Genomic DNA, 12,756 nt, shown 5'->3' with positions numbered 1-12,756 from the left:
CACCTGAACTTGCCTTCTCTGTACGATGAGGCAGCAGAACAGAAGGTGTTTGGTAGACCTAGTGTTTCTGTCTGTGCAGACATCTCAAGGGCTGTCCGAACACAGGGAGAGGGAGAAGGCTCTCTAGTGGGGGTGGGGTGTGTTTTGGCAGCGTTTGGGGTGTACCTGAGAAGTGGAAGCGTAGTCCACAGTCTTCAGTACCTCTACCAGGTTTTGACCACTACACAGTTGGCAGGACCTGCTCGAGGGGGTGTGGACGAGCTCATAATATTTTTTATTTTCTCCTCACCCTAGGACATTTTTGCATTTATCTTCAGACAGAGCAGGAGGGAGAGGGGAGAGAAAAGAGAGAGAGAGAAACATCGATGTGAGAGAGACACATGGAGTGGTTGCCACCCACACGACCCCAACAGGGGCCGGGGACAAAATGCAACCGAGGTACGTGCCCTTAGCGGCAACCGAACCCGGGACTCTCTGGTCTGCGGGCCGACGCCCTAACCGCTGAGCCAAACTGGCCAGGGCTTGCTCATAATATTTCTTAGTGCTTCCGATACGCCTGGTGCTATGCCAAGCCCTCCACAAGCAGAACCCCAGACTCTTCTGAAATAGTGCTATGATTTCACTTCCCAGCCCCATTTTTCTGAAGAGTTGCCTACAGCTCAGATGAATGCTTGGCCAAGGTCACTGAGTTCATGAGTGCTAAAACCAGAATCTCAGCCCAGGTAGCTCTCACACCCGATTCTCTCCCCCTCCCCGCTCCCCCTGACATCTTCTGAGTATTGACTTTAAGGTAGACTTAGAAACGTTTAATTGGCTGTAGGTTTCACTTATTTTTCATCCATTCTACTTTGAGCCCATTTTTATTTTGTTTTCCTCTGTGCAGAGAGAAAAGATGCAACATTTTGGAGATATTGGTTTTATGCATTCCGCGGCCTATAGCTCCCTTGGAACATTTTTGGCTAAAATGTAATAAGTGAAACGACTAAATTCTTGGAGGGGCCCGTTATGAAATGTTCTTGCAGGAGGTCAGAGGAGAGTACTTCCTCCCAGATTTCAGTCTTGGACTAGACTTTTAATAAGCTGCTTTTTGGTATCTTAGGAAGTTTTCCGTGATGCCAATGACCCGTGGAATTGAAACTCATCTCCTAAATTACTGCAGCCGCATAATACCTTTTAGTTCTTGAGGGTCACAATTGCTTTTCTGACAGTTTATTCTGGAAATTGACTCTGTGATGTCCCGTGGGTGGAAGGACCACAGGGGTGGTGTTGGGGTGCAGTGGGAGGGGAATTGGCAGTCACAAGGGAACCGGGCACAGCCTGCATCTCTCTGAGGGTGCGCATCTCTGGCAAGGGTGTTTCAGCCTGCAGTTCTTCACGAAAAGAGGAAAATTCTGTTAAATAGCCAGTGGTTTGGCTAATGCCGCATCCAAGAACCTCTGTGAGTGAATGTGTTTCTCTTGCATGGGTCTGCGTTTCTCCCCCCCGCCGCCCCCTTCCCCCCATCCATCTCTCTTGTTTGGGTCCCCATTCATTCAGTCCTCATGTTTCCGGAGCTCCTCCTGTAGCTCAGAGCAGGAATGCAGTGGAGGAGAGAGCAGAGGAGTTAAACACAGGCTGTCCTTCTACAGTCTGGGTCAGGCACAGAAGGTTAATGGCTAGGTCGTTTATTTAGCAAATATTTTCGGGAGCGAGGCAGTCTCTGATACGCACAATGAAAGACAGAGTGTCGGGGTGACTGTCACCAGGACTCTCGTGACACAGTGGGTGAATTTCCTCATGGCTTAGAGCCCTCTGGGGCCACCCTGGTCACATGAAGCTGTAAGACACAGATGCTGCCACATGGCCAGACAGGCCTCCATTCCAATGCCTTTATTGTGTGCGTGTGTGTGTGTGTTAAAATATGTGTAACACAAACTTGACCACTTGAACCCTTTGTAAAGTGCAGTTCAGTGGTTTAAGCTTGTCCACACTGGTGTGGCACCGTCACCGTGATCGGTCCCCCGAATTCCTTCATCTTGAAAAACTGAAACTGCCCCCATGAAGCGCCTACTCCCCAACCTGCTTCCCTCCAGCCCCCGGCACCCGCCATTCTCCTTTTGTCTCCATCAATCTGGCCACTCCGTATAAGCGCAGCCATGCAGTACTTGTCCGCGACGAGCTTATTTCACTTAGAATTTCCTTCCCCTTTAACACCGATGAACAGTCACTGTACGTGTGCACCCCGTTCTGTTTGGCCATCTGCCAGCGGACACTTGGGTTGCGTCTACCTTTTGGGGAGCAAATATCTATCCAGATCTCTTCTCCCACTTCGTTCGGGTATGTACCTAGAGGTGACATTGCTGGGTCCTATGGTGAATCTATGTTTAATTCTCCGGGGGACCCACCACACTGGTTCCATAGCAGACACATCCATCACTTGGTTTTGTCTCTTTGGTTTTCTCCTCCACAAAGGGGGTGTGAGCGTGTGACGACCCACGGACGGTTGCTTTGAGGGTGAAACGAGATGGTGTCTGTGGAGGTCCCAGAGGCGTGGCGGGCACACAGCAGGTGCTCAGTACATGTTCGTCACCCGTGTGAGGCGGGGCTCTGTGCGCCGAACTCACCGCGTGTGGGGTCTCCCTCTCTCCCAGCCGTGCGGGCAGCCTGGCCTCCGCCTGGGGAGTCTCCTGACCTCTCTCCCCTCCCCTCCCCTCTCTCCCTCCCAGGCGGTGGAGCAGCTCCTGCAGACCCTGGATCTGGAGAAGAAGGCGGTGGCCGTGGGGCACAGCCAAGTGAGTAGAGCTTAGTTCTCACGCCGTTCTGCCCACTGCACCAGGGTCAGATGAGGCCCGTGCATGCCCACTTCAAAGCCCACCACCTCTGTGTGCCCCCTTTTCACCCAACTGAAAACAGGGTCTCCTGTCCCTCCTTCTCACCACGGAGGACGTGTAGCTGTGGCTCCAATAGGGCTAGCATGGGAGTCGGTGTCCAGAGCTGCTGGTCCATATTGGGACAGTCCAATCCAGCATCAGGCTAGCTTAACTTGGGTTCCTCACGGCAACCCATCAGTCCATGGCATGCGGGGTCCCCAGGGACACACGGTCATGGAGGAACCACGGGCGAAGGCAAGGAAGCAGGAATGGGAGAGCCCCACAGGCCAAGAGCCCAGAGCAACAAGGGAGAGTCCTTTGTTCAGGGGATTATGTATTTCCAAATGCTCACGGGCTTGCCGGGGCCACACGCGTTCTGGCCAACCATCTCGGCCCCCAGGTTTGATTGACAGGCAAGTACCTTCCCTGTGCCACTCCAGCTTCACTGGGCATGTGCCTGTCTCCCCTTTGTTGGACCCCTTCCCCCAGCGATCTGCAGGGAATGGACTGGTGGTTCCCTGGGGAGTGTGAAGCTGTAGCTTCCTGGTGAGGCTGCCCAGACGACCATGCTTATGATGTCTGGCCTTCCCTTTGCTACTTTCCTATTATTAATAACTAGCCGATTACAATGGCATCATTAGGATGTCACACTCTGCTTGGGTCTGATAAGCAGCTGGACCCATGGAACGCGAATAATTTAGATTTTTCTTTGTGATCTTCAGCCGCTGGTGTCTTATCAAGGCCTGTGCCGAGGGCCATGACATTTATGAAAAACGTGGGATTCCACATGCAGCGGCCTCCTAGTCGGCCCTACGCTCTTAAAAGGGGAAAAAAAAAATTCAAAATAAGATTCTGCCGAGGCGATGACTTATTCCTGTTCTCTGTATGGTCGTTTCCAATTATCTTTTTAATGAAAGCTTCATGCTTAATCAATAGCGGTTTTGGCAGAAGCAACCGCCTTTTGTAATATATGAACTAGCGCTGTCATCACTTTGATCATTGATTTTTTTTTTTTTATAGCAGCTTTTGGGAATCACTAGCTTGTGAAATTAATACAGTCATTATTGAGGCAATCCGATAGGTAACGAGTCAATCGTGTCTTTATTTCAATGAGGCTAATTGCCTTGGTGTCCCTGGCTGATGCGCAGCGTTCTGCGAGGTGGCGGAGGGTGACGGACAGAGCTAGCAGCGACGGGCGGTGCTGGTTTCCATCCTCCCATCGTGCACGGGTCCTCTGCAGGACTGGCAGAGCCGTCTCTGTTGCAGAAAACACATTGAGGGGAATGAGGACGACATGGAGACCCTGTGTTCCCCCTAGAATTACATTGCAACCCAGCCCCACGCTTCGGACGCGTGTATCATCACGAGTGAGGGCAGGACGCCCCAGGGTGACATCGGGAATGGGTGCAGGAGATGAACGCAAGGTCTCGGGCTCAAGTTGATCACTGGCTATGTGGACCTGAATCAATCACCTGGTCTTTCTGAGCCAATAGACCCCTCAGAGGGTTTGTTCGAGTGTTAGAATGGGACAGAGGAGAAAGAGCTTTGAAAAATGTAAATCCCTGCACATGTTAATTCCATTCAGCAATCATTGTAGTCTTGTCTGGAGGCAGATGGAGGGAAGTAAATCCTGGTGTTGCCCTTCGCTGGAGGAGGATCATGGGGCACTGCCTTTTTTAGCCTCAGTCTGTCCTTCCATCAAATGGGGAGATCACAGTAACTGCCATGTACATGCGTGGCCAGGGGTTCATTCAGATTGTACACAGGAAGGGCTCCATGAAATAGTGACCGTTAGTCGACAGCGTCACTGATTACTTGATACATCACTGGTTAAGGTAGCGCTGTCCAGTGCTCCCGGAGACAGTGAACCCTGGGGTTCGAAGCCCCACCTGGCAGAGAAACGTACAGGGCTGCAATACAAGTAAGCGTAAGGGTACCTGCAGAGTGACCGCTCCCCCACCTCTGGCTCAGACCCCCCCGGGGCATCTTCCCTTTGCCTGGGGAGGTGAGACCATCTTGGCTGGAGCAGGCCTGGCCCCGAAGCGTCAGGTTCCGGCTGTGTGTCCTGTAGTCTACTTGAAGGCAGCCAGGGTGGCCTTGATCACAGTGCCGCAGGGTCTTCATCCGTTATTGATGAGCCAAGGCCTGAAGCCTAGCTCTTTTCTACTAGTTACCTGGGCCCCTTGCATGGGTGGCACCAGCCTGGCGCCATCCTGATGGGGGGGGGGCGGGCGTGGCCCTCACTTGCCTCATATTTTCTGTCCCTTCTTATAAGGTGGGACCAGGTATTTCTAGGGTACCCCTTCTCTCAGATGGCCAGTGGCATTGATAAAAAATGCACATTGCGCCCTGGCCAGTTTGGCTGAGTGGGTTGAGCATCGGCCTGCGGACCAAGGAGTTGCAGGTTCGATACTGGTCACGGGCATGTAACTCAGTTGCAGTTTAGTCCCCGGCCCCGGTTGGGAGGCAACCAATCGGTGTGGCTCTCTCACATCGATGTTTCTCTCTCTCTCTCCCTCTGAGTATCCAGGGGCTAGAGGGAGGGACGAGGAGCCACGAGGCGGCACGATGCCTTGATAATTTAGACTGTCAGTCGAGGGCAGCTGCTAGCACATATTTCAGGTGGATGCAAGAGACTGGGGTCCTAGGGGCGTCTTCCTCCTACCTCAAACGATCTGGTTCGTTGGAGAAGTCACCGGCTGCTTTCTACCCTCGCAGGTTTTCCTGAAGGCGGGCGTGGTCTCCAGGCTTGAGAAGCAGCGAGAGAAGCTGGTGTCCCACAGCATCGTTTTGTTCCAGGCGGCCTGCAAGGGCTTTCTGTCGCGCCAGGAATTCAAGAAGCTGAAGGTATGGGGCATGGCACCTCGTGAACCCGGCAGAGGTGTAAGATCCTGGGAGAGTACCATCTGTGCTGGCCCGGGCGCTGCAATCCACACTTCCCACCTTTGTTCTGTGCACAAACCCCTGTGGGATGTTGGTAACGTGCAGATTCTGATCCAGGGGTCTGGGGTCTGCACAGGGTCTGCACGTCTCTCCTGATGGTGCCAGTGCTGCCCCCCAAATGCACCCAGAGTAGTGAGACTTCGAGCAACCTTTTGCAAGATGTTATGGTTGTTTCCAGGACATTGGCATCGGATTACCAGCGATGCCAGACTAGGTCTACACACCCATGAGGTTGTCCAAGCCTCTGTGCGTCGGTTCATGGTTTCAAGGTGTCCCACCTTTCACGGGCCAGCAGGTAGGGCATGGGCAGGACGCAGCCACTGAGGCCTTGGGACCAAGAGGCCAGTTCAGAGTCCACAGTCCTGAAGCACCATCTTCAGAGATCTCCAGAGACAGAACTTTCTCTCCGTAGTCTGCACAGTGGAGAGAAGGTGGCTCGGCTCTTGAGACAAACAAGACCTGTGTTCGAATCCTGCCTCCACCGCTTAGTGTCCGGGTAAAGGTGAAGTGACATTATGTGCTCTCAGTGGAGCACGTGGCAGGTGGTAACTGCTCCGCAAATACTAGCTGCTATGCATTTAGTACTGTTACTATTAATTACCCCTACTGGCCTGGAGTCTCATCACTTGTGCCTCCAGCTTATGTGAATTTGCAAACTCAAGTATATGCACTTGGCCTAAGCAGAAAAGGCAAGAACATGAACAATTCAATTATTGTGGGCGGTCCCTCTGGCCCACTGCGCTCCAGTAGATCATGGTTTGGGGTGATTTGGAATAGACGTCAATTAAGAGCCTGGTCTCTGTCTGCAGACTGCAGAGGTTCAGACCCCGACTCTGCCACTGAGAAGCTGTGCGACACCGGGCACGGGACTTTAACCTCTCTGTGCCTCAGTTTCCCTATGTGTGAAATGGGTTGCAGTGGGGACAGAGCCGGGGTGTGGAAGATGCTCAGGGCATCCCCTGCACGCAGGAAGGGCCGCACCGCAGTACCTGCCTTGGCTGTAGGGGCGGCGGCGAGAGGAGCGGATTTCTGGCCTATCAGCGTGATTTCCTCCTGTGATAAGAACGAATTAGGTCGGTGGTTCTCAAAGTGCGGTCCCCGGGCCAGCAGCATTCTCTCCGATGGAGGCTTAGTTAGCAACGGGAATTCTTGGCCCTGCCCCAGATCTGAACCCGACTCAGATGTACCGACTACAGAGCCAGCGTCTGCATTCTGAGAAACCATCCCGGAGGTTCTGCTGCGCGCTCAGGTTTGAAAGGCATAGAATTCGTGTTCGATACATTCGAAATGACATCTGTCCCCGAAATATCTACGGACAACGTAGTCACGGCCATGGTTTCCAGTGGGCAGTTTCGGGGATTTCCAGGGATCATCCTGGCCTCGTGTGGTGACTCGCGCACCTAATCCGATTATGAGATGTGGCCCATCGTGTGCTGCTCCATGCTCCTCGTCCTATTATGATTATCAGGTCGTGCGAGATCAGACCGCGGCATAATGCCTGACGCTGAGCCCGACTCCATGCAAGGAGGCGCTTTTAATTTTTTTTTTTATCCTCACCCGAGGATATTTTTCTATTTTTTTTTTTTTTTTTATCCTCACCCGAGGACGTTTTTCCATTTTTTGTTCAGATAGAGTGGGAGGGAGAGAGAGGAAGAGAGAGAGAGAGAGAGAAACATCGATGTGAGAGAGACACATCGAGTGGCTGCCACCCGCACGACCAACCAGGGCCAGGGACAAACTGCAACCGAGGTACGTGCCCTTAGCGGGAACCGAACCCGGGTCTCTCTGTACCGCAGGCCGACGCTCCAACCGCTGAGCCAAACTGGCCAGGGCATTGTACAGATAGAGTGGGAGGGAGAGAGAGGAAGGGAGAGAGAGTGAGAAACATCGACGTGAAGGGACACATCGAGTGGTTGCCACCCGCACGACCCAACCAGGGCCGGGGACAAACTGCAACCAAGTTACATGCCCTTAGCGGGAACCGAACCCGGGTCTCTCCGTACCGCAGGCCGACGCTCTAACCGCTGAGCCAAACTGGCCAGGGCGGCGTTTTTAATTTTTAAGGATCTAATCCTGTCCACCAGGACATGAACCCGTTTCCTCCGTCTATACCTTCTCACTTTCCTTCCCCTTCGCCGGGGGACCCCTCAATCCCCTGTGTCCTTCCCCTGCAGATTCGCCGGCTGGCCTCACAGTGCATCTGGAAGAACGTGGCTGTGTTCCTGGCGGTCAAGGACTGGCCGTGGTGGCGGCTCCTTGGAGCCCTCCGGCCCCTGCTGAGTGCCACCGCCGGGGAGGAGCAGCTGCGCACCAAGGAGGTTGGTCCGCATGCAGGCCGGGCTCTGGTCAGCGTCCCCCTCCCGCACCCCATCCTGGTACTTGCCTCCCGACCCACGACCCACGTCTGAATGTTCCTAAGCTGGGGATGCCCCGCCCACAGCCCTGGCTGCCTCCTTCCAGGTGTCCCTCTGCTGCCATCAGCACAGACCACCGTCCATCTGTGCCCAGCTCCCCTCCAGGCTCAAGGGTGCTGGTTAGAGGCACCATTACTGCCCTTACCCCAAGGAGACTCACTGGTGGAATCTTTGGGTCCTTCATCGCCTTACCTCTCAGAGAGCACCCCCCGTACTCTTCTTTCTGCCTCTTAGCACCCACCTTTGATAGGTAACCAGTTCGATTGATTTTTGGTTTATCCTTCTTGTTCTTTCTTTTTGCAAAAACTAGCAAACACACACACACACACACACACACATCCCTTCTTTCTTACACAAAAAGTAGACTACGACACATACTTTCCTGCGACGTGAGTTTTTCACTTAAAAATATGTTTTGGGAAGCATGCCCTGTCTTTTTTCCTTTTTTAGAGAGAGCTTCCTCATTCCCCTTCATAGCCTCCTACACCTCCTTTGAATGTTTGCTCCGCCATTCGTTTGCCCCGCCCGGTGTGGGTGTGTGGAGGTTGCTCCTAATGGTGGAGCCATAAGCAGGTCTGAGCCACCAGCACGAACGCGGCGTTCGGCCGAGGAACAGCTGGGCACACCCTCGCACTCAGGCGTGCCCGTGTCAGGTCAAGCACGGGGCCCATTCCGAGGATCCGCATTCAGCCCCCGGACTCAGCTGGGGCGAAGCAGACTCGTATGAGCAGAGACGTTGATATTTGGAAATGGAGGAAGAAAGAGAGGGCGGGGGAGAGAAAGAGGGAGAAAGAAAGAGGGAGGGAAGGAGGGAAGAAGGAGAGAAAGGAAAGAGAGTCCCTTGTAGGAACGCGGCACGGGCCTCGTGCTGCTAGGCGGGCTGAGCCTCCCGCTCGTTCCTGGCCGCGCTCCACGCTCCACGCTCCACGCTCCACGCTCCACGCTCCACGCTCCACGCTCCACGCTCCACGCTCCACGCTCCACGCTCCACGCTCCACGCTCCACGCTCCACGCTCCACGCTCCACGCTCCACGCTCCTGCAGCCTAGGCCTCTGGCACCGACCGGCTTCTCGTATGGTTTTATGTTTGCAGGAGGAGCTTACGACGCTGAGACAGAAGCTAGAAAAATTGGAGACGTCTCGGAACGAACTCCGGCAGAACACAGACCAGCTAGAGAGCAAGGTACCCACATCCCTCCTGTGTGAGGTCCCTGTGCAGGCTGTGGTCTGCTGAGGGGGACACCCTGATGCGCCTGGAACGGCACTAAGTGCTTTGCAAGCCCCTCAGAATGACTGTGTGCGGTGCATGCTGTCATTGTCCCCGTTTTGGAGAGGAGGAAACTGAGGCCCAGGGATATGAAGTATCTTCTGGAGGCTACACAACCAGCAAGTGTAGACCTGAGATTCCAACCCATGCCATGTGGCTCCAAAGGGAAGAATTTCTTAAGTCACAGAAGCACAGATGACAAATTTGCCTATTTCAAAGTAGGAAATAAACTTCTGTTTATCAAAGGATAAAATGATGACACATTACATACGTGGAGAAGAAATTTGCAACGTGTATAGCTGGCAAAGAATATCCAGAATAGGTAAAGGACTTCCTCAAATCAGCGGAGAAGGCAACTCACTCCAGTAGGGGGAAAACGGGAAAACAAACAACAGACAAAACAGGCATCTGCAGTGCCCAGGAGTCCAAATGTTTGGGAATCCAATAAATTCACGAAAAGATGCTCAACCTAACCAGCAATAGGGAAATGCAAATTAGCACCTTGCTAGGTACCATTTCACACGTCAGATGGGCAAAATCTGAAGTCTCAGGTAGCCAAGTGTTGGCAAGGGTGTGTAGCTGCAGGAACTTCTACAGGCTGCTGGTGGGAGTGTAAACCGACCTCACATCAGATGACTGACTGCTGCAATTTCTGGCTCCTCCTCCTCTCCGTTCCTCTGCTTCCTTTTCTCCCTGCTCTTCCTCCTTGTTTGGAAATGTTATGTTAAGGTCCAACCTACACGTAAGTGCGCACATCCTGAGGTTACATCCCCACCCATTTTCACAAAGTGAACACACCAATGCAGCCAGCACCCCAACTGAGGTACCTCAATCCCAGCTCCCCGCAAACCCTCCGTCAGGCCCTGTTTCAGCCACTACCCTCCAAGAGTAACCACAATACTGACTTCTAACACCATAGATTCGTTTTCTTCTCTTTTTGAACTTGACCTAAATGCAGTCAAATGTGTCTGGCTTCTTTCCATGTGACATTTATGTTGGTGGCATTTGTTCACATTCTTCTGGATGATTGAGTGTCGTTTATTCTCATTGCTGTATAGTATTCCATGATGTTTATAGACTGCTATTTATCCAGCAAGTGCAGACCTAAGATTCAACCCCATGTCAGCTGGCTCCAAAGGGAAAACATCTACAAACAGCTCACAAAGGCACAAATCTCAGGGGGAAATGATACATTTGATTACTATGAAGTAATACATAAACTAAATGAACATTGGGTTGTTTCCAGTTTTGAACAATTACGACTGCGCATAAGCCTGCTGTGAGCATTCTTGCACATGTCTTTTAATGCAATTAGCACACATTTCTGTCAGGAATGGAATTGCTGGGGTTCAAGTTATTTCTGCGTTCAGTTTTCATAGCGACTGCCAGAATGTTTGCTGAAGCGTTTGTGTCGATTTCCACTCCCGCAGCGGTGGGCGCGAGTTCCGGTTGCTTCACATCCTTAGCCATACCCGGTGGTGTCTTTTTCATTCAGCGATTTGGGAGGATGTACAGCGGTGTCACATTGTGATTTTAATTTACAACCTCTGGGCTGTCGTCTTTGGCCAAGTGATCTCTCAAGTCTTTCCTGTTGTTTCTCTTCTTGACGTGTAGCTGTTCTTTATATATTGCGGACATAAGTTCGGTTGTCAGATGCAGTACGGATCTCTTTTTCCATTCTGAGGCTAGACTTTGTTGATACAGTAATTGGAAGTTACATTTTCTGAAGCCCTTGTGTCTTCAAAACTGCCAAACGGCGAGGAAGAGATCAAAGGGCTCTGGGACTCCCAAACCTGCATTCGTTACAGTGGATGAACTTATCGGTTTCATTCTGTAGGTTATCGATTCTCAGATGCGCGGGATTTCCCACCTGTGTACGTCTCTGGAGCTGGGTGCGTGCTAACAGTCAGTGGAGTCTCCCACCAGGACCACAGCACCTCCTGTTCTGAGGCCACGATTGTGCACCCTCTGATCAATGGCGGTCAGGTCTGGTGCTGTGTAGCATGTGGGCACCCAAGTGGGATTTTATTTGAAGAGAGAACTGATATTCTCCCCTTCCCCAAAAGATACTATTGATGTTTTTAAAATATGGTTTTATTGATTTTTTTTTTAAGAGAGAGAGGAAGGGAGAGAGAGATAGAAACACTGATGTGAGAGAGAGACACCGATTGGCTGCCTCCTGCACGCCCCCACCAGGGATCGAGCTCCCAACCCGGGCATGTGCCCTGACCGAGAACCAAGCTAAAAGGTCTGAGCCGGCGGGAGATCACGTCCACAACGCAAGGCCAGTGTAGAGCAAACAGCTTCATGGTATGCGCCTGGGTGCAGGTGGGCTGAGCCAAGAAGGCGTCCGCTCCAGCCTTCTTTGTTTTCTGGCTTATATAGGCACAGACTATAGAAACTACAAAAAACTACCTTCTCTTGGCGCCGCATAGTGCCAGGGCTGATATGAACTGCTACAGAGGCGAGGGAGGAGTCTGTTGCAGGGGACGAGATGAGCTTGTTACAGAGATCAGGGCAATCATTGATCTCCTTTTTTGTGGTCCCTCCAAGTTTCCCGAGGCCACCATTAACCCCTTATCTTTACGGTTCCTCTGGGTGTCGGTCCCAGGGTTTTTTTTAGAAAACTGCTCAGGTGTTTACGTACAGGAATAACTGGTCAGCACGGAGTTTAATTTTGTTAAAACATTACTGACCGTTTCACAAACTGGGACCTCTCAGTCCCTGGGACGACACTCACTCCACTGAGCCCCGCCGGCTGGGCTGTTGATTTATGTTGACTTATATTGGTCGCTTGGTATTTTAAAGAGATCGGGGTCACTGTCAACCCTGGAGCTTCCCAGGCCCACCTTCTAAGGAGGGCATCTTGCTGGAGGGGTGCCTCACTGTTTCCTTAAGGAGCCTGGAGGCACCCTGATGCGGGCGGTCTGGCTGCAGGAGAGCCGTGGTTCTCGTTCTTAAAAGTGTGCCAGGAACCCCTGGAGCGCGTGTAACAACACAGATTGCTGGGCCCCCACCTCAGAGGTCAGAGTTGGTGGGCTTGGGGAGGCCATGGAGCTTCTCTGTTCCTGATATGTCTCAGGTGCTGCTGAACTAGCTGGTCCGTGGAACCCCCTTTGAGAAGCAGTAGTCTAGGGAACAGACAAAAGGTTCTACTTTCTTTTGGAGACTTTCTGTTAGCAGCTGGGGGAACAGACACCCCTGAAAGGGCCACGCACCATGCAGGCCAGCCTCTGCGCCCACCCCCTGGTCTCAGTGGGAGGGGGAACTGAACCGTGCATACA

The 12,756-nt window shown here is 52.5% G+C and overlaps 1 protein-coding gene across 1 annotated transcript in view; it reads left to right on the top strand.

Annotated features, from left to right (window-relative positions):
* MYO18B (myosin XVIIIB) overlaps positions 1 to 12,756 on the top strand; it is a gene marked incomplete at its 5' end in the record, with an annotated part of 230,771 nt that overhangs the window by 91,100 nt on the left and 126,915 nt on the right. The window contains 4 exons of the mRNA XM_036277288.1: positions 2,706 to 2,771; positions 5,568 to 5,696; positions 7,967 to 8,110; positions 9,299 to 9,388. Coding sequence (XP_036133181.1) covers positions 2,706 to 2,771; positions 5,568 to 5,696; positions 7,967 to 8,110; positions 9,299 to 9,388 — 429 coding nt within the window. The remainder of the gene's footprint in view (positions 1 to 2,705; positions 2,772 to 5,567; positions 5,697 to 7,966; positions 8,111 to 9,298; positions 9,389 to 12,756) is intronic.

The sequence above is a fragment of the Molossus molossus genome, unplaced genomic scaffold (assembly GCF_014108415.1).
Source record: "Molossus molossus isolate mMolMol1 unplaced genomic scaffold, mMolMol1.p scaffold_m16_p_22, whole genome shotgun sequence".
In the NCBI taxonomy this organism is placed as follows: domain Eukaryota; kingdom Metazoa; phylum Chordata; class Mammalia; order Chiroptera; family Molossidae; genus Molossus; species Molossus molossus.
Note: the sequence above shows the minus strand (reverse complement) of the source record. Positions and strands in the feature narration are given on the sequence as shown.